We start from the raw sequence: 22,007 nt of genomic DNA on the forward strand, positions 1-22,007 counted from the left end.
CATTGTATCAGGAAAAGAGAGGGAAACTCTGTTCCTTCCCTTATTACTGACAGTAACATTTTTTCTATATTGCAGAGCTTGAACCTGTTGTTTTCCCAATTGACAGTTTACTCTGTTTGATGTAGACTTGGTAAGGCTTTTTGCACATAAGCTTTGAAGAAAGTACTTCTTAAATTGGTAAGTATTGTGCCTGTAGCATGACACTTGTCACCTTTTGATTTATCTTAAGAACTGAGCAACAATTTTCAAAAGGTGCACAACAGATTATAAGGACAGCTTTGACAAGACCAAAGGAAAAATGACACTGGTTTAATGCTTTGGGGGTTTTGGAAGGCTGTAGAGTACAAACTGTCATGAAGCCAACTTAATATAACTGTTTCCTTTATACTCTAAGGATTCACAAGGGACTTCACTGCTAGCATACAGGAAATAAAGTCTGTTGTGCTAGAAAAAGACTTTGTTGCTTACAATTTAGAAAACTACACAAAGTTTCCTTAAAGGAAATGTTACATTCATACAAATTCCCATATTTATTTGTAGACAAAAATTACCATTCATGTAGCAGGAAAACTAGACGAACACAGAGACAGCATCGACTTAAAAGCCATTATGGGGTATTGGTAAACAGACCTACATGACAGCAATAAATACAACAACACAAAAATTTTACTTAAATGTAGATATATCTTTATTATTGCCTCATTTTCTAGTATCAGCCTAATTTCTTAACGGTAACTCTTGAAAATAAATCGCTACATGAATGCAATTCTTCAGTGAGGAGTTTGCAGAGTTTATTTTAGGTAAAGCTTGTCTTCTGTTGTTACACGATTCGACCAAGATATACCGACTTGGGATATTTTTCCTTTAGATCAGGCCACTGAACGATGAAATAATCTGAAAAGTAGTAAAGGATCTTTCCAGAGAGCGATAAAGTTTCCACACGGCAGATGCTCTCTACATATACAATGATTGATCTCTTTATTCCTAGAAGGCCAAGAAGAAGAGCAGATATACAGACAGGAACACATGTTCCTGGTCCATTGCACAATATCTAAAAGAGATGAAACATATTACAAAAGTAAACCATGAGTTTTTTTCATACAGTAAAGAATTAAAAGGGTTTATATTCATTCAACGTTACATTTACACAAAAAAACATATTTCCAAATATATTAAAAAAAAAAAAAGCACAAAAAAAACCCCAGAAAAAGCAAGTGAATATGAAAAAATGGGGGAGGTAAAGAAAAGACATTATTTCAAAGTAGCTGCCAAAAAGTATTTATTTACATGTCATGGAGGAGGAGAAGAGCTCTGATGTGTCACAGTTAATTTCTATGAAGGAAAAGTTTAGAGTTCCTTGGGTATATAACTTACAACAATTTCCAAACTCAGTCACAGCTTTGTGTTGTATCAGTCATGAAATCTATGCACCTAATAAGTTGAAAGAAGTTTAATTAGGATTACTAAACCTGAGATCCAGTTATAAACCTCTTGAATTTTGGCTTAAGTCAGCAAAACACTTAAGAGTTCACCAAAAATGTGCTGATGAATTAGGACCTTCACGAGAATCTATTAGCTGATAAGCATGACTGGATTTTATTTTTTATTTTTAATAACATTAGTAGACAGTTACAAGCATACAGAAGAAGGTGTTTTGGTAAAAACATATCACGTCCTTGTAGCAGAGGATCTCAAATTCACTTACAAACATTAACAGCAAAAAGAAGTACTCTTTTAATTTTAGACATTGTTCAACTGAAAAACAGATTGCTTAAAAGTAAAAGGTTTAAACCAGGGTATATTAGGCACTCTGCTTGGTATCAAAATGGATTTCAGGCAAGGAATTTCTTACTAAACTTAAATACTACCATGTAATCAGCAGTTTTCTGCACAGCTGGAGTTACATGGAAATAAAGAGTTCTTTTATAAAATCATGGCTCTATATCCTATAAACTCACATTTTTTTTTTTTTTGTTCCCAGTTCACCAGCCTGTGAAAGATATTATACTGGTGGGGAGAAAAAAAAAATCTGAGTTTCTCTTTCAGGGCTGTAGCAATCAACTCAGAATGTTTCCTTCCCAGCTTCAGGGCAAGATCCCACTGGCTGGCAACACCTTGCCTCAGTTAAAAGGGGCAACAGCTTCGGTGCTACTGAGTCCTAAACTCTCTCACCTATACTTTGCCTTTATCATAGCCCCAGAAGTCAAACTTGGGGATGTGATGGCCATACTGCTGTAGGTTTCTTATCAGAATCAACAGAATGTAATACTATTTTCAAAATTTTCTTGTTGATCTTGAACTATTTATTCATGCAGGACTTGCTGACGTTTTCTCAAAATCCCTTACAAGCAACATGCTGTATACAGTTTTAATCTTCTAATTTTAGGGTATCAATGTCCACACATTCCTGTATTTGAAACGTGCAGTGGTGCACTGATTTTATAAGCAATTATATGGCTAAGAAGCAAAGAAGCTGAACACATCAACTTTGCATGCTATTTTGAAACCAGAGTAATATACTGTGGTTTCAAACCTCCTGCTGAGCCTGACTTCAAGTAAATCCAGGAGACTTTAAACTCTTCAATCTGCTGAGAATGAACAAGTTGTATTTTATACAACTGGCTTGGTGAGCAAGGACATCAACCAACCACACACACTGCCTTTTAGGATTTCATAGAAACTTTTCCATACCTGTGAACTAAACCATGCATTTTGCCCTATTTCTTGACAAGTTTGATTAATTTGCATGGATGTTGATCATGATACTGGTAATACTGATATGTAAATTAAAGCAGGTTTAGGTATCTCTATTTGCAATAACATCTGTTCCTGTACTGTAAATAAAGGAATAGGAAACAATGTGGAGTGTTCTCCTCTGTCTGCAGGCAAAACCCACCAGATGCAGAAGTTGGACTATTTCAGACAAGTGCATGAGAAGCACCAAAACTGTCCCAATAAATTATTTACTACTTATTTTTGTGAGTTGAATACACAGTCTAACTACTGATTTCATATTCAGAATTCAGCTTTAAGTGAAGAGATAAAAATGGGCACCACTGCTGAACACTTTCCTTTAGTAGAGCTACCTGGAGTACACATATTATCTCATCTTCAAGCTCTTTCTCTGCTGTATTACTGTTCTCTCCCCTGTTCTTTCCTCAGTGTCATCAATTTTCAGGTTTCTCTGTACTCTACCCAAGCCTCTGAGATGTCTCCCACCCACCCTTTCTTCCCTGGTTTTCTCTGTGGTTCATCTCCCTCTGCATCCCTACCTATTCTGCCTCCCTGCCCTTCCACCTCTCCTCCTTCTGGAAAGGCTCTGCACTCTTTTAGCCTCCATCTGAGAACTCAATACAGTTGTCTAAACAAGGAGTTTCACATTGGTCTCTTAACTTTCTACAGTCTGAGATTAAAAAAATACCAATTGTGGATATGATTTAGGTCAGGTAGACATCCTGACATTCTTCTCAGCCCATAAGCTGAGAATTGTAGAACAGGTTTTATAAAAAGCTGAATTATTACAATCATGGTCTTTATCAAGCCATTGTGCCATACATTTCATCCTCCTTCCCCCCTTTATTAAACTTGGCTAGCACCTCCAGTCCTTTTTGGTATTTGGTATTCTTTTGTCTAGATGCACACACAAAGGTAAAAGCCACAATGAATTCCAAACTAAGTGTACTCACAAAAGATCATGTAATGAAATAACAGTAAATTTGTGAACCTCTGCAGCTCTAACGGCCACACTGAGCTGCTGTTATTTTGCTGAGGTGCAAAACAGAAAAGCAATAATCAAAATTAAAATCATAAAATAGCTCTCCTATATCCAGGTTTTGATATCATTCACTCAATTTATACTTTCTACTGACTAACTTGTAGGCTGCTTCTCAAGTGCCCTTTGATTCATGGAAAAGCACTTGCATGCAGGAGAAAGGATCAGGAAAATTATGGACTTGGCATCTCTAAAAAACCATGATATGATCATAACTCATGTCCTCTGCTCTTTCCCCTTCCAGACGTATCAGTTCAAACAAGACAAAGCAGACGTGGCTTTATAGGATTTATGTATGCCAAATGCTCATAAAAGACTCTGATTATAGATGTTGCCATTCCAAAATGCTTGGATTTAGGAACTGGCCCCTGAAAGAGACACTGATATAAACCTGCTGAAGGCCACAGACAAATCGGTTCCTATCTGAATTGGGGGTCATGATCTGTAAATCAGAACTAGTAATCAATCTTTCTGAACATTAAAAATTAACCTTCAGTTAACCTTCGGTGCGTGTCTAGAGACATGTCCTACCTAGAACTGTAGTTGCAATTGCAGTGGCAATTCCCTTCCAAAAATCTGGTCTGACCAGTCCTACTTACTCCTTCTCACACTGTCAGCAGGAAAGACCAGTGTTCCTTCTGCTCAGAATCCAACATCATACACTCCTCAAGGGATACAGGGGAAACTTCTGAGAAAACAAATATGTGCCTCATAAAGAAGAGGAACTAGTGCAGAATCTGTAGGCTAGAAATGCTGCTGTTCAGCTCCTGTCAGTATACACTTGCTGATTGTGGAAAGGAACTGAATCATGTACAGCTTTGCTTAAATATGTAAGACAAGGTGACCTGTCCTACTAGTGAATTTTAAAAAACTATTCAAAAGTAACTTTTGGAGAATGATTGATGTCTTACACCTTGAAAAGACCATCTTTTGTTTTTCCTCTCCAACAGAATATCTCTCAGTGAATCCAATGACAATCATTAATTAGTATGTAGGGATGAGACAGGCACCTATTGGGCAAGAAGGGACCAGGGCCTCTACAAGGTCAATCAGCTGTTCAGGGTGTTTCCCAATATGTATTTACTTTAGCTATAAGGCTGCCTGTAGAATATTTGTGTTACATGGGATATGTCTCAAAAATCTTTGGTTTATTTGGTTCAGCCTCCCTTAAGGAGGCAGCAGAAAGGGGGAAAGAAGGGGCAAAAGACAATTTTTGTATCACCTTTGAACTGCAACTGCCGAAGGACTTTCCTGGTCACTGGGCTATCTGACTTTGTTGCCAACAAGTGGTAAGAGATTGTTCCAGAAGCCAGTGCTACAGGTCTCTCTACACCACTTACATGCACCTCTAATGCAAAGAAATGTCCACCTCACTGCTGAATTGGCTCACTAGCTGCCTGGGTTCACAGCTAGGTCGTAAACTAAGTTGTACATACTAAAAACCTCTACTAATTCAATCTAACCAGACTTTAAACCATAAAATAAACTAATCAAGCTGTATATTAATGGAGGTTTAAAAACAGAGGATCAGAATACAAAATTTATCTTTAGCTACTCTATAAATCTAATTTAATTTTAATCACTTTCATATAAAAATTGAATAGTTCTTGCTTTTACATTTCAGATATTTTCCACAGCTGTTGAAAGAAAATAAGCTAAGCCAGCAGTCTGGCACACTGAGAACACTGGCACATGGCACCACTGCTGATAAAAGCTACTTCAGAGTCGGTGAATGCAGCACTGTGGCAGAGTGACATTTACCAGTGAAAACACTGAAAGCAGAGCTCACAGCTTCACTGGGATTAAATGTCAGGGCACTGATTAAAGCAAAAATGAGTAAAGCAGAAAACTTGCAGTTTTTCTCATAAATACGTAAACATACATTTGCCGTATATCTTCAATGAGCAAGTATTTAAGTACTACTTATGTTCCCAAATTACAGCAATCAAAGGGAGGACAACATGAGTCCCCCTACACTTAGTAGAAACTGGAAAACATGTGTGATTTGTTTTGCATAAGAAACTGTCAACACCTGCTGTTCTCCTTAATGACTTCTGCAGAGATTGGCCTTTGTTACCTGGGCGAGAGCAGAAAACTGCCCAGCTTCCTGGGGCTGGGGAGGCTTGTGGTGTGGGAATGCTGTTTGCTACTGTGGGGTGATGTGCATATGTGAATTGGAGACTGTGCTGCTTTACCAGACATGGTGCTACCTCCTGGAGAATATCTAGGACATTGCTTGGGCCTCCTTACTTCTGGTAACACTTCCCTACTCCACAGTGCACAGCAACTGGAGATAGGACTAAGGGAATAGGAGGTGGTGGTGACAGAGAACTACTAAAAGAGGCAAAGGTAAGTTGAGTGATACAAAGTGGATCCAAGCTGGGTTAACTGCATGATCTCTGTAAATCTATGTAAGTTCTACTTTTTAAATGCTATGCAATACCTGTTTTTTAACAATGTAGGGAAAAACCTATTAGATATTCCTCTGTTACAGGAACAATGAATGTTTTTGTTTGTGTGTTTCTTGTTTTGATGGGGAGAGGTGGTCGTTTCTGTGGCATGAGTATGAAATGAATTAATTTGTATTCTGCTATGTAAATTACAGATTCTCAGGAGGTCATCAGTCCTTGCTTGTTTTTAGTACTACATTACTATTTTAAAAACTTCACACTAATACCCTGTAAGGTGACATATCCAGCTGAACAATTTTTCCTTCACCTACAGAAGTTCTGAGTGCTACCTACAAAAGCTGCTGTAATCTGGCTTCTTGGTTTCAGCTGTGCCCATTTCTTGTCCCATAATTTGCAAAGTTTCCCCTGACTTCTCATTGTATCCTGAACAGTCCCCAGATCTGTGGGAAACACCAGGACAAGCACTATACCCCTGCAGTTGTGGGGCCTGCTTTTTCAATGTTGGAGATTCTCTAACGGTAAAATTAAAGTCACAAAAGCATCAGTAAACAAATCTCAATTTTTAATTATAACTATATTTCCCTTATGAGCTCATGAACAAGATGCAAGCCTGGAGAGTCGAGAAGCATGGGTTGTGCTCACAGCTCTGCTGTGGACTCACCACGGGATTTAGGGCACAGTACTTACTTTCTGTCACATCAGTATTTCCTGTTTTAACACCTAGAAAACAATAACTTACTTCTCACATCAAAATTCCTGTAAATCCTTCTCAATAAAAATCTCTAGGTATGGAGAGTATTGCTTTTATTAGTATGTATTTTGATTCAGTAGCATACATTGAGAATAAGATAAAATGTACATGCTATTTTCTCTTGAATAGATTTTTCTAGTATGTTAAAATATAGCAAACCCTATCTATTAGGAATCAATTTCTGCTAGTTACTTTGATGGTAACTAAAGCCTGGATGGCAAACAGAGAGAAATTGTTACCTTTTTCATAAATTAGTAACCCTAAAAGGTTTCAAGAGATACATTGCTCATCCACACAGAGACACTGCAGTTATAGAAATAACTTCTCCAGGGTAGATAAATTTAGTAATCAGAAAAACAAGGGAAACCTGAGAATTTGAGAGAAAGGGATTTATCCTTACCCAAACATTGAGAGGGGGTGTTCTTTTGGAAGCTTTTACTAGTTTTGTGTTTAGCATATCTGAAAATTCAAGTTTTGAACCTTGAGAGATACTAGCTTAAAATTGTTAATATTTTTAAGATTTTTAAAAAAAAAAGCAGAAGCCTTTTTCAACAATCCTTTATTATAGCTATTGATAGGGGAAAAGAAGAATTTCAGGTTCTGTTTGAACAACAGAACTAAAATACCTATTGGTTTATTATTTTTGGAGAGTGAAGATCTTATCCAGTTCCCTTCCCTCCACAATCTGTACATAAAACCAGCTAAAACTTCACACCCTATTTTCTGTTTGAACTTACCTGCAGAATGCAAGATAGGACAAAGAACCCCCCAAAAACTAGCTGTGTAGTCTGATGTAAATCAGGTAATTAAGGTAGAACTGAATTATACCTGGGTACACTTTTATCTTCTACTGTCTAAATCGCTTGAATCATCAGAGGTGCAAAAAGATAGTTATAATGTTCTGCATCAGGCAGTTCTGCAACACAGCTTGTGTTCGGGCTGGTCAGCAGCTTGTAGCATTTACATGAAAGCCTTCCTTGTCCACCTCTGTATTTGTTGGTACAGTTGCTGTTGTTATTATCATACATTTACACAGTAAGTGAGGTGCTCTTCAAAACAAGCAGAGACATGTGTGGTCCTACAGGCAGATTACCTAAGCAGGATAAATAAGATCAGTGAATGCCAGAGTGGGGAAGAGGGAAGTGGAAGAGCAAGGACTTAAATTAGCACACTATGTAGCTGGGCTTCTAATGTGTACTATTTTTTTTAATGAGTATTACTTGCATCATGGAATGAAATATATTGGGAAGCATCACTAGCTCCTTCTTTTTTGCAGCTCTTACTTTATGAAGGTTTGGGGAGAAGGAGACAAAAATCCTACCTAGTGGATTTTTCTAAGGGAGAAAAGGAGAGCTTTCACAAAACCACTACGAACCAGATGTAACAACAGGATTTAATTGTAACAGCGTTAGGCACTGTCACTTCTGCCTTATAGGCACTCAGTGGCCTGACCTAGAGTTACCAGCCCATTGTCCTCAGGGGCAAGAGACAAGGATGAGGCCCAGCTTACTGTGATTTGCATCAGCATCCACATATAAAGTAGTGGGGAAGCTCCTTGTTTCTGGATTTCAGCAGAGCACAGGAGCTCAGCTATGCATGTGGCTATATGACACTGTAAAGACTTTAAACAGCTCAGGTCTGTTTCTGGGTATGCCCAAGGGCTTTACTGATGAAGAGGAAAGATAACTGGGGTCATTAAGTGCCTCAGAAGTTAGGCAATTGCTTTGTGAGCAAAGTTTGAGAATCTAGATTTGCATGCATAAAGAAATATGCAGGCTTTAATTTATTAATTTTTTTAAATGAACCTAACTTTAGGCACTCTGTTTAGCTGCCCCTGTATGACAGGTGGCAGGTCTGTCATTGGGATTAAAAGGTTTTTGGAGTGGTAGTTTCCATCAGCATACTTTCTAGCCTAGTTGCCAAATGTAAAATGAGAAACATAGAATGAATCAATTAAAAGTTATAATAAATGGCAGGTGTGAAACTGGTAGTAACGTTCAAGTCTACGGGAATGTTGGTTATTAAAACATCACATTAACACCCAGACTGTCAGTGGGACTAACAAAACAACCAGTGAGTATTTTGAGAAACAGTGGGAGATGGACAGAAGGTTGGTTAAAAAGATTACCAAAGCTGATACAGGGTGGAGAATAAACTAACTTCCTACCTACATTACTGTGGAGTGGGTCTGTTGTTTATTGCTGCTCAAAAACTAGTATGAAGTAAAGGAAATTTGACTTTGTGTAGATAAAAAAGTTGGTCATAAAACAATACAGTAAAAGGCCTTTGCCAAGTAAATGAAATGGTAGTTACTGAACTACATCTGTAGCTACAAATACTAAGTACCAGCTGTCTTTCAGCAATGTCACCTTGGCTGAATCTGAACCTGACTACAGTCTCTTGGTCACCATGAGAAATACTATCCAACCTTTTAGAGCCTATTTACAAACACTTTTTATATCTCCTGACATAAAAAGTACTGCTTATTCTAGTAGTCTGCTTCTACTCAAAAGGAGAAATTAAATCCAAGGACTGTTAAATATACTCATATATTACTGATAGTGGCCTAAAATGAGCCTTTAATTGCAAATCTCAATGTGCCTTTCATTAGTCAAGCATTCATTTAACTAGAACTTGAAAGCAGTATTTTAGGTTAGCTAAACATGACATTTTATATGTACATAAAACATATCTCAGGTTATGGCCTAAACACTGAAGTTGCCACAGCAAGAATGTGCATCAAATACCTGCCTGAAATATCTTCACAATGCAAACCCTGGAGGTGTTGGCAATCTGTATCTCATACCATTGGTTAGATTTAGCCAGACTGTTACGCTTTCTAACATACATGGAAGTGTCACCAGGGTGTTTATTAGGTTCATAATGAGCCTGATAGCTGACGAGTTAAGACTCTTTTATGTCTAAAGTCTGCTTAAATCTAAGCTAAAAACTCACTTCATCTTTACTAATACTTCTGTCCTCCCTCTGAAATGTAGTGTCTATAGGCACGTCTAATCAGCAGTCACAGAAAGAGCAGAGCTACAACACAGCTTTAAACCAACGGACTGGAATAGCTGTAGATGTTTATCTGTGCTCAGCAGAGGGTAATTCTATGTTGTGGTGCAGTGTAGCAGGACACAGCACACAAGGTAGAGGAGTGGTGAATAAAACTAACTTTCATCAACACTGAGAAGTTAAGCACAAATTTTGATAGCTTAACTTTGGGTTTTTTTGACTAAACAATTTGTGTCACTGCAGGTCTTAACCTGACATTCTTACTCGTGCTTATTTTGACTGTTTTGATCCTCGAACAACAACAGTAGGTCAGACACACCGTCAGTCTGGTCCAAAAGAATTATAAATAGTGGCGAAAGATTCAGTGTGTAAAAGAATGCAGCAGATGGTCTTAACATTGCATTATACAAAGTTCACTTGTTATGAAGTGAATAGAGAAAAAATGCCACCACCCAGATTTTGTAGCTTTCCATCAAGTTCCAATAAGAACTATGATATAAGGGACAATAACTTACTATTTGTCACAGTAATTTGTTAGAGTGCTATGAACTTTTGGGCAGGGCACAAAGGATGGAAAATCTTAGCTAAATGAAATAATGGTCTCTTTTCATTTAGCTTACTGTGTGAACATTTCTGTTGCTAGAAGCTGCCTGTAGTCAGTTTAAGCAGTCAGGGGACCAGACACGTGTGATGGGATGTGCAGTCATAAAAGAATAGGTAGATTGCTACGTGCATGATGAACTGTGCAGGTTTCAGGCTTCTAGAAAGTTTAACAAGGAGAGACTCATTCAACTGACAGCTGGTGGGGAGGGAGACAGCAGAGCTTGTTCTTGCTGTGCAAATGTAAACTTCTTACTACAGACTTCCCACAGGAAGGAGGCCCTAATGTGGGAGGACCGCCTTCTTTGCCTGATTTAACCCAGGTTTTTCCAAATAGCAGTGATCTGAAAATATCTGCTTGTTTCAGGCTCTGTAGGGCCCTCAGGCACTAGGAACTGCTGAGAAGTGTCCCCAGAAAAGGAAAAAAGTCTGGTCCTGAGGGTCCAGGATGTGCAATCTACTAATGGATAAGGCTTTATGCAGCATTTCTGCCCAGTTCTAGGTGAAATTTAATTATATTAAAAGACAAAAAAATCACTGGTACAAGTACGTAACCCCTCTATGGCTGAAAACGAGGAGTGGATCCAGTATTTTGCAGTTTTCTGCTCTATGGTGGGTGCACATCCTTTGTTTCCAGTTTGAATGTCAGGTATGCCAGAATGACCAGGGATAATCATGACCCAGACAAAGGGCTGGATCACCTGAAAACCTGTTTGCAGGGTTGGCAAACCAGCCCAAGAACAATAGTTCTGTAAGCAGCAAGAGAACTGAAGACCAGTTTCCTTTAACTTGTATCTACTGATTGACTTCAAGAATATTATATAAATTAAGTTTATTCCTTCTTGTACATCAACTAATCCATGTAAGACTCAGCAATTTTCTCTATCTTCAGGAAAAATCTTTGTGCAGCTTGTCTAATTTTCTGTAAATAAGAAGGATTTACATCTTTTCCTAGATAATAGATCTTATAACATCTTGTTCTGGTTTTATGCTTCTTCTTAGCCTTTCTCTCAATGAAGACAATAAATCTCTCTTCTCTGACCAGCTGCCTGTTTTCATGGTAAGAATTTGCAGTCTTTGAGCTACAACTGCATGCTGAATCTGGCTGAAAGTGATGAATGGTTTAAAAAGCTTTTCTGGGGGAAGGTAGGTGTAGGCACAGTGTGCTGGCACAAGCCTTGCTTCCCTGGAATTTTAGGCCATTGTAGAGGAAGCCTATTTAAGGTAGATCAATGTTGCAAAAACTGCCTACTATACATTTGCTTGCAAAACACGCTGACACTTATATTTCTATAATTCTTGGCTATAGAAACACAAGCTGATCATCACTTCTGATATCTTAATTGTTACTTGGTTTAATATATCTAAAGAGACTTGACTTTGCAGAGTGCAGATGTTCATAACTCAGGAATGGGCCTCCTGAAGATGATCTCAAGCTGAGCAACTAGGCTAACTTTTACATTTCTTAAGCTCTCTGGGGGCCCACTTCAAGTGTGGGTCAAGTCCTGCAAGACAGCAAAGGTCTCCTGGAAGTTGTTCAGTTCTTTCTGAACTCACTATCTTGAAGAAGGGTTGGATGGAACTGCTTTCTTATGCAAAGTAAACCAAGCAGCTTTGCCAGAAGATCAGTGTGAGATACAAAAAAGGACACAGTGCTCATGTAAATAAGCACATAGCAAGTAACTCCTGTGTAGCTAGGTTTGCTGTTTCCCCTTTGCAGATATTTTCATTCCACAGATATGCAAGCTATGCCAAACTAAGCTTATCTGTTCCAAACCTTGCCTTTGTGCACCTAATGGTTTCAGGTTCCCTTTGCAGCACTTCTCTTGTCCTATATTTCTTGAAAACAGCAACACTTCTGCATTTTTCTAGTTTTTGGGTGCCTGGAGAAGACTTCAGTCATTCCTTCGTACCTACACATTTCTGACAGGCCTAAAAGCAAATGTAAGGATTTGGGGATCACTCATATATACAAATGCTTTAGAAGCAATTCAAAGTTGTCTTTCCCTCCTGCAGTTAAACAGAGCCAGTGTCTAGACTGAAAATGTACAGTACCCACAAGCTCTAATGTTTAAAAATATGAAGCTCTCAGCATGATGTAATACTGTGCTAGTTTCTAAACTCGGGTCTTGATTTTCATGCCAAAAGTTATAGATGACTCTTGTGAACTCAAGCATTTGTCCCAGCCTTTCTAGTTCTTAAAACTACTAAGCATTGCATTTTGCCAAGAGTAGGGTGAGTCCCAATTCCCTGCAATCCTTTTTGTCTAAAGGCAATTAAATACTGCCAGTTGCTTCACATACCACACAATCTTTTCCCTGGCAGTGTAAAGCATTTTAATCCCTGAATCACTCTCCTTGGAGAAGTGTTTTAAAATCTTTAGAGCTCTCTGAGTTTCTGTATTTTACAGAATTCTGAAACTAAGACATCCATACAAGCAGTCATACGTAAGCAGCTTTCAAGTGGTGTAAGATTTGGCATAGTGCCAGAGATGCTTCTGCCAGCTGCTACTGTGGTTGATAATTGCACCTGACAAAAAGTAACTGGGGACAACCTCCCCTCCAGCCCCTCTCTAATCATAGAAAAAGACTCTTGGATATCATTTTGAGTCAGTGGTTCCCTTGAACACTACAAAGGGCTTAAAGGCCTTGCTAAAATTTTACAAAGACAACTGTTTTTCAAAAATGTTAGTCTTTTGATAGCTTACCATACTTTATCAACTCCAACACTATTTCTAATAATTTTATGTGTAAATCTCACTGTCACTTTAAATTCCTTTTGTAAACAGAGAAAACATGAAACTAAATTAGTAACTTCCTGCTTCCTACATTAAGCTACACGGTGAGATTTTTCCAGTCAATTTCTTTTGCAACAAGCAAAAAAAATATATATACATTAACCTAACAGAGTTGTATAGCAAAGGGATTACTAAATATTACTCATATTTGCTCTGTCTGCTTCATGTAAACAAACGTGACTATTTCCCCTGCCCCAATTAAAACCTCTGTAAAAAGAATAGCATGTCATCTTCTCCTCTCTCCCGACTCTATCTTTTCAGAACAGGCTTGAAAAACAATAAATGCACAAAAGCTACTTCTGTTGTTCGGCACAGTAAATTGCTTGAAAAATTCTAGCAAGCAAGTAGCTTTTGATCTGATAGGAACTGACCAGTACTACTGAAGCCAATGAGATCAAATTATTCACAGCAGCCTCTCTAAACATTCAGAATACCACAAATATATAAAAGCCTCTTTAGAATTGGCCATACAGTTCACAGTGGGAGTTAAAAAAAGTCTCCTTACAAATAACCCCTGTGGGTGTGTCTAGATGCTGCTATGAAATTATGAAAAATACCTTGTAACTGCACTAGTCTTTACACATTTCATTAAAATATTTTAAACCTCATAAAATATTAACTTGAAATTCTGGTAAAATAATGCTTTTAAAAAACCCCACAAGTTTAGGTTACTGACTCCTTCAGAGACTTTCAGCTCTAGGGAAAAAAAAAAAATTCCAGCTGTAACCAAATTTTGTTACAGAATTGTAAGACTTTAAAGTAGAGTCCAGTGCGTACCTTTTGCATTAAAACAAAACTTTATTGATTGGGTATCTCCATTTTAGTTCTACAGTTTGACAACCCTGAATGCTTCTGACTTGTTCAAGTGTGTGGAATATTTTTAAATGAACGTGGTAATTAGCATGAGAGTGCAGTTTTGTGAACAGCTTACAAAGTTACCAAAGTGCTGAGGAGTTGCTACTTCAGCAATGATGCTTTTTGCCATTAGATGAGATAATTAATGTCAGTCAGCCAACGACTAAATAAATATGCATTGTAGCTCAAAAGTCCATGTAAGCATAAGAACTGAATCTGTATATATTTGTGCTGGTCTGAACCTGTCTATGCCAGACTGGTCATACCATTTTAGAAGCAAGTCCAGCCAACAGGATAACTGGGCTTTCAGGCATAGTTTGTGCTGTTGCAATCCTAAAGAGATATTATCAAGAATAGCAACTTTGTTTTTGCTAGTTCTACCGGCATTAACAAGGAAATGAGACACCCTGATGCAAACTTTGAGAAGGAAAAACTGGTATTTGCTGCTCTAATTCACCAGCAGTGTAACCTGTTCTCTCTTTCTTGATGTATTGCTGCTATATTTAATTTAGCATTAAAAAATACTTTTTCTGTGAACTGTAAATCTAAGCATATGAGATACAGTCTGCAATGTGTTGATATTCCAAATGCTTCTATGATGCTGATTAGCGAGTTCTCAACGAGTTAAAATTTACTTTACCTACCAAATCTGGTTTCAGTTTGTTGGTCAAAGGAAGAGAGTAAAGCATGGAGTATAGGGTTGTTACCACAGAGGAGGTCCAGGACTGTCTAACCTCACGGCTTCTGGGAATGCGATGAAGGGTGAACTGGAAGAGAGCACGACAAGTGGAGCTGTTACTTTTCTAAGAATGTTGTCGTTCCTTCTATAGCGTTACTACATCTGTCTGTGCCAACCTTTTTTTGATTTTTTTTTTTTTTAATGTAGTTTGGAAGTGTTCGGGTGTAAGGGCTTTGCACAGATGCCTGTGGTGCGATGCTTAGCACTCGTGGCAATAAAGTAAACAGAAATACTAGACCTGCATACCTATTGTGTAATCCCTTCTCGGGTTACTTTAAAGCCTTCCCGAGGTCCCAGCCAGCCGTGCGGGCGCAGCTGCCCCGCGGTGCGTTAGCCGAGTGCGGCACCTCGTGGGCACCGCAGCCCTCTGACCGCACAGCCCAAGCGCGGGGAGAGACAGCCCCGCTGCCTCCCGCCCGCTGGAACCCTCCGTGCATTTACACCCCAGAGAACGCAACAGCTTTTCTCAGTCAATAACAAAAAGGTAAAAGCAAATATCGCTATCCTTTAAATGAGTACTCCGTGAGTATTCAAAAGATATGCACATATTCAAAATGCAAAATATTTGCATAAAGTAAGAGGAAAGAACATCTTATCATTATTAAAATTAAAATTAAAAATAAATCATTTTCTGCGTTCTTTCCCTAGGAAAAAGTAAAGATTATTTACTGTGTAAAAGGTATCAAATTAATAAAACAAGGATGTTTTCTTCTTGTCTGAAAGCACTGTGAGCATGTAACAGCAGTTAGGCTGCCTGCATTCTTCATAGGTGGCTTTTACCTTGATGGAGAGGAGCTACACATCAAAACTGCACATAAGAACTAGTGCTATGTCAGAAGGCAGTCCTTATCCTAATGTTTGACTGTTGAAATGAAAGACAAATATAAAGGCTGCAGTGACACTGACACAGTGTTCATGTGGACAGTGGTCATTATCTCACTTCATCTGGGCCAGCAGATCACTACCACTCTGGAAGAACTCATACTGGGAGTGAGAAACACTAAATATAAATATTGAAAGTTGCCCAGTTACTTCAAATACACATTGCTAATTATTATAGCTTAGTCCTGGTGATTTGTGCCCAGGAAAGATGATGTTAACAGTAGCTATACAGTAAATACAAGCTTGAAATCAGTCTTGAATAGCACTAACTGGGACTTTAATATATAAGGTGGAAAGAATAACCACCCCCCACTCACACACATTTATAAGTGTAGACTGTTAATTTTCTTAGTTGAAATTAACCTGTTTTGTTGTGATATGTTTCTTTAATTGCTGTGATACCAACAGGCATTAACAGATGTTATAAACTGGTTTTTTTATGTTTTATTTGCAGGTGTTGAAACTCTGATTGCATTACTCTGACAACAGAATATGGAAAAATAAACATGCCCTCTGCTCCCTATTCAGCAGGTTTCTGGTTATCACTGCTTCTCTGTTTCTTAAAGCTTTGGAAGAGTTCAGGTGATTAAAAAAAATGCTGTAAATGGAGTTTATTTGACAAAAAAAAGGGCATGTGATTTTCTTCATCATTAGAAAACCCAAGTAATTTCAATAAAACTTGGCAGGGATCTCAAATAGTATCAAAGAAGAAATTTACTTGTAGAATGCAAGTAAAGATCAAGCTGATTTTATCTGTTCTTTTCAAAAGCATGCTGGAAACTTTAGTCCTTTACCTAGTTAATATTGATGTATGCAAGCATGCAAAGAAAAGCTGGTGGAAAATTGCAACTACTCTGAATTATTGTAATATGCTCAACTGAACATACTGCAATGCTTGCTTAGAAACTGGGTTTACACAGCTCTTTTTCATGCTGAAAAACAAGATTTCTTAGCATAGTATCTCTCATAAAACAAAAAATGGAAATGTATGGTCAGAAGAGGTTTAGGTAAAGGTTAGTTAACCTGCTTGTTCATCTCAGATGTGACAAAGGGGAATATAAGATCTGGTGAAGAATTCATGTTCTTCAGTCAACAAATCTAAGTTGTCTTTCTGCTGCAAGAGTAGGCTGACAGCAACTGAAGGAGGTTCTCTATGCTGAGCATAGATGGTCCCCTGAGTAACAGCTCTGGGGGCATCCACGTGGAATAGTTATGGTTACAGGCTGGGGGTAACGGAGTGACAGCAGGACCAGAGACTTTTCATAGGAGGCATTTTGGATTTCTTTTTTTCAAATGACTTAGTAGGTTGAAGTGCAGCACTTTTCTTCTTGCAAGCAAGATGCTCATTCTGGCTTCTTTTCCTTCTCCCTGAATACTGCAGCTGTTAGAACTAGGCTAGACCACAGATCAGAAAGTAAAGTATTTTGTGGGGTTTTTTACATCATAATTTTCTTACATCACTGATTTTCTGTTAGGTTATTTCTCTAATTTGTCTTCCATCTGGCCCTTAGTTCTGGAAAAATTTACTTCCTTGACAAGATGGGGAAGGGAATAACCATGTGTGGAAGCATTCAGACTTTTCTCTTTCTACTCAAAGCTGTAAGAAGCTACTAGCATATAATTTTTAAATGCTTGATGATCTCCAGCATCCCCAGTAACAAAATGCATACTCTGTGCCAGTATCTGAAAGCACACTCTGAAAGTTAGCAAATACATGTTATAGGCATATGATCTTTACTTTCCAAAATTTATCTTCCATTTTCTCTCTAAATACTTTTGCTCAGTGGAAAAAGAATGGTCAAAGGAAAATGAGCATCTGTTATCCAGACATCAAACTCACATGCAGCCAAAAATATTTCTTTGGCTTTCAGTGTTGAAGGAAAATATAACTACATGATCTGTTAGCAGTTGGAGGGGGTATGAAAAGGAAGTTGCTTAGCAAAAACAAGTGAACTAATGGAAAATTATGTTATCTTTTAATACTCAAAACATGTATTTTTAAGAAATTTAATAATTTAGGGTTGGACATTTTTCAGGTAAGTGAATATAACTGTGTGAATGGCTATTTACCAAACAAGATTTCTCAGAACAGGAAATACCTCTGGTCACTTTACTAAACTTTCATCCTCAGACTGCCACGCTCAATTTAAACTAAATCATCCCCACTTCATCTGGCAGCTTGTGGGCAGGTGAGGAACCTTCAGCTTCCAAGGTGGAAGTGTGGTAAGCAGATTTATAAATGTCATTGTGAGCCTGTTGCTCACCTTAGCAGCAGCTGCCTCACAGTAAAAGGGTTTATTCTAAAAATCATTGGTACCAAGTCTCACATCCTTTTGTCCCAATAGCACTGCTGAAGGCAATGGAAGTGCACCAAATGAAATCGACACCATGTAAATAATTATTTTACTCTGTGCTGTACTGTTTGCTCAAGAGGACTTATGATTTTATAGTTAGAATACTCACTTGGGCATTGGACTTATTCTAATCTCTAAATAAAAAAATACCATCTTTCTACTAATTTTACTGGATGTCAGGTCACACTTTAAGTCAGCAGTCATGCTGCTGTCTGTTAATCATACAGCAAACTAGGTCAAAGCAAGCAAACATGATAAAAAGATAAACAAGATATTTTAATGATTTTTTCATTATTTCTAGGAGTTCAGCATTCGCTCAGATCATCAGCCACAAAACTCTGAGATTCAGAGGCCTTGCATCTCTTTTAAACACGTTTAATATTTTATTTTAAAATGCAACCAAAACACAGTCTAGAAACACACAAAACCAATACAATTTCAATTAAGGTTTACTTATATAAAACATTCTTATATGTTATTTCTTTACAAAAAAAAAAAAATTGTGTCATTGAGGGAAATGCCAAATTAAAAAAGATCCCCCTCCCATATTTCTGACCTAGTATATTTATAGCTACAATAACACTTCAGTGGCTAGCTGCTTCCCAAAATTAAAAGAGATTTATTTTCAACATGTTTTTCTTGAGCAAGAGACAGCCTTCTTTTCACACTCACTTTCACTACAATTATGTTTCCTCATTGGTTTAAATGGATTAACATATAAACAGGAGGTAAAGACTGTTTCAAGAGAAAGTAAGAAAGGTGGTTGTGAAAACTGGTAGCAAGAACAACATTTGCTATTTTTAAGTAGATTTACTTTGCATTTTCAGTGTCTCTCTAGTACACCAATAATCCATAGTGGTTATTTAGCTCACTTTTAGAACAATAAACCCCATTATCTACAGAATGGCTAATACCTAGAAAATTAAAAGCACTTGCTGTTCATATAAATATCCTTTTAAAGAATCATTTCCAAATTGCCTTGAGTTAGAATGTCATGTTAAGATCACTTTATTTTACATGAATATATTTAACAAGTTACCTGGGATTTAGGGAATGTTTCAGCCCTTTTTTGTTCAAAAGAACGTATTTTAGCTTCACTCATCTTATCTGAGTCTGCTAAAACATAATGTCTAGGAGAGTAGGACTCTGACAAACAGCTAATTAACCTCAGGATTTCTGTTGTGTGCCCACCTGTAAAAACAAAACAAACTGCAGTTAGTATATGGGAAATTTTGTAACTTTCCATTTCTTCAGCTGAATAGGTCACTTTTCTTTTTGAAACGTGTTAGTACTACTACTTTCAGTGATGCTCTTCTGAGAGTAGAGGATTCAATCAGAGGATGATTAAGACTAAATGTTTAAGTAATGTGGAGATAATCCAGCTCCCACTGAAGCTGTATTGATGGATGTTTTTCAGCAGGGACTGTGCTATCCCAGCTCATAGTACCAAAATCAACTGGGCAGCAGTTTCACTTGTGGTCACTCCAGTGTGACAGCCTGAACAAACAGTCCTGCTCCAGCGGGGTGCTCTGACCACTGCCCTTGAGCAGGTGCTCACAACCTTCCAACTGCAAGGTCACTTGGTTCAGGGAGCTAAACTGGCACCAAAGTGGAGAGAAGGAGAGAAAGTACTAATTGTGCTTTTTAGAGGGAAGGGTTAATTTTTTTTTTGGTCATTTGAGCTTCCTGAACTGCAGTTACAGGGAAAGGGAGAGAAGGAAGACTGTGTACACAGGTGAGGTGGAACGGGCTCACCTTTTAACTGTTGGACTGGATCAGCTTAACATCAAACTGCACTTATGCTCTGTGCATAAGCATTTACTGACTGTGTGACTTTTTCACTCTGCTGGCAGCTGCAGACCAAAACAGCAAACTAAATGTATTCCTACTCCCTCCTTCTGTCCAGTGTCACCAGGCTCCTAAGAGGCCTGTTACACAGGTGAAACACTTATGACTGGTGAACAATTGACAAGCAAGGCAGGTTATGCTATGCTATGCTGTGGCCTTTTACAAACAAGAGTTTGCCACCTTTCCACACAATTGCATGCTGTATTTTTCAAATATGTTTGGAGGTATTTTCTTGTCAGCAATGGTTGTTGAAGGTTTCACAAATTTTAATGCAATCATCTGAGCATTCACATAAGAGTAGGAGACTCCTACTTAAAGTGTCAGATAGGCTTGAACATTTTATGAATCTTAACTGACATGAATTATTTCACCTGGTAAGCTTATGTATGGTGAAAGTATTCTTTTAATACAGACAAATTAGATTCCAAAGGACTGAAGGAAAACAAGCACATTTCCAGCCCTAGTGGAAGTAAAGATGACCTGAAGAATTATAAAACTGCCAGTGAAACTCAGATTGCAGGAAGATCCTGAGACTGCTACTCAATTAGCTGGTGCACAAAAACCAAAGGGATCCTGAGGTGACGAAATCAAAGCTGGCCTGGATTTGTCAACTGCAACTTTTCAAATTCGTTTTTTGGGGCAAATTAATTGCCCTGCAACTTTTGGGAGGAGGTAACAAGGTGCAGTAGACGCGTGTGCCCCCCTTCCCCCCTTAGCATGGGGTGACACTCCTGCACAGCTGTAGCGCCTCTGAGGGACCCACGCGAGGCTCCTGTGAGTAAATCACAGGAGCGCGGTTCGGGTAAATTACAAAACGCCACGTATGTCAGGGGTGTGCCGATCGCTGGAAAGCCGTGCCCTCCACCGCCATTGACAATTTTCCGTCGGCAGACTGAGCAGCCGCACGGGTCAGTCCTGCACCTGCCTATCGATACATTCGTGAGCGACCCTGGGGAAATGCACGTGCTGCCGCAGGGAAAGGCTCTGAAACCGAACTGCCACACACAAACACGGACGAAAACGCCCCAGATGAATACGAAGTTTAACAGTTTCTCAAATCGAGCACTAAAAACCCCAAAGTCAGGCGGCGGCGCGGAGGGGACCCGGATCGGCCCGGGTGGGCTGCGGGAGCTGCCGCGGAAGGACCATGGCACCGCGACTACAGCTCCCGGCATGCACCGGGGCCTAACGACGGGCGCCGCGCCGGGTCCGCCCCGCGCTGCATGCCGGGACTCGTAGTTCCAGGAGCCCTGCGTGGCCGCTCTGCGGAGCCATCCGCTCCCGCCGGCGGCGACCCCCACTCACCGGAGCCAGCCACCACCAGGAGACTGAGCGGAGGTGTCCGCCGGCCGCGGCGCCTCCTAGCCAGGAGCGCCAGCGGGACGAGCAGTAAGGGGAGAAGGAGAAGGAGGGCGGCCGGCTGCAGGAGCTCCATGGCGCGGCCGGCGCCGCGGAAGCGGCCGTGGCACCTCCTCCGTACGGCGGCTGGCGCGGTTCAAACCTCCTCGCGCGGGGAAGGCGGTGGGAGCGCCGGGAGCGGTGCGGGGCTGGGTGGGGGGCGGCAATAAAGTGTGAGGGGCTGCCGTGTGCGGGGTCTGTGTCCCCCGTGTGCCTGAAAAGCACAGCATGAACTCGTGTGCCGGTCTGTGCTCCCGCCGTGTGCCGGGCGTGCTCCGCGCTCCTGCGAGCGCGGTCCGAGCTCGCCCCGTGCGGGAGCGCGACCGCGAGTGTGGGCAGGAGCCGGCGCTGCCAGGGCCCTGCGGGGGCTGCGGGAGCGCCAGAGGAGGTCGAACTGCCCTAATTCACCTGCAAACCGAGACGTGCGTGCCGCAGCATGTGGCTGTCATGTGGCTCCTCTGGCACAGACAAATTCCTGCAGGAGTTTGTCAGCATGCGCAGGCATAACGCTGACCCAGGTACGTACGCTTGCATGCAGCTGTAATTTTCTGTAATGCATAAAATGAAGGATATTAACGTCTCGCT

General features: G+C 39.7%; 2 protein-coding genes across 5 annotated transcripts in view; one reads left to right on the top strand and one right to left on the bottom strand.

Moving 5' to 3' along the window:
* Positions 1 to 664: 664 nt before the first annotated feature.
* Positions 665 to 21,485, bottom strand: ALG14 (ALG14 UDP-N-acetylglucosaminyltransferase subunit). The gene is made up of 4 exons (XM_050307477.1): positions 21,330 to 21,485; positions 19,216 to 19,367; positions 14,846 to 14,968; positions 665 to 1,051 (listed from the first exon to the last, which is right to left on the bottom strand). Exons 1-4 carry the CDS (start codon positions 21,457 to 21,459, stop codon positions 821 to 823), a joined length of 636 nt encoding a protein of 211 aa, XP_050163434.1. The 5' UTR covers positions 21,460 to 21,485; the 3' UTR covers positions 665 to 820.
* A 213-nt stretch (positions 21,486 to 21,698) lies between these two features.
* The window catches only part of TLCD4 (TLC domain containing 4), a 42,085-nt gene continuing 41,776 nt past the window's right edge, over positions 21,699 to 22,007 (top strand). For all 4 annotated transcript variants that reach the window (XM_050307470.1, XM_050307473.1, XM_050307472.1 and 1 more), the window contains exon 1: positions 21,699 to 21,940. The gene's annotated coding sequence lies outside the window, so the exon portion shown is untranslated. The remainder of the gene's footprint in view (positions 21,941 to 22,007) is intronic.

Source organism: Myiozetetes cayanensis, unplaced genomic scaffold (assembly GCF_022539395.1).
Source record: "Myiozetetes cayanensis isolate MyiCay16 unplaced genomic scaffold, myiCay2020 scf12, whole genome shotgun sequence".
NCBI lineage: Eukaryota > Metazoa > Chordata > Aves > Passeriformes > Tyrannidae > Myiozetetes > Myiozetetes cayanensis.

What these genes read in the sequence shown, in the direction of transcription:
- ALG14 (XM_050307477.1), bottom strand. Translation starts at nt 21,459, where the DNA reads ATGGAGCTCCTGCAGCCGGCCGCCCTCCTTCTCCTTCTCCCCTTACTG. An exon ending in CCTGGTGGTGGCTGGCTCCG is followed by an intron (nt 19,368 to 21,329) that starts GTGAGTGGGGGT and finishes TTGTTTTTACAG; the next exon opens with GTGGGCACACAACAGAAATC. An exon ending in ACAAACTGAAACCAGATTTG is followed by an intron (nt 1,052 to 14,845) that starts GTAGGTAAAGTA and finishes CATCTCTTTTAG; the next exon opens with ATATTGTGCAATGGACCAGG.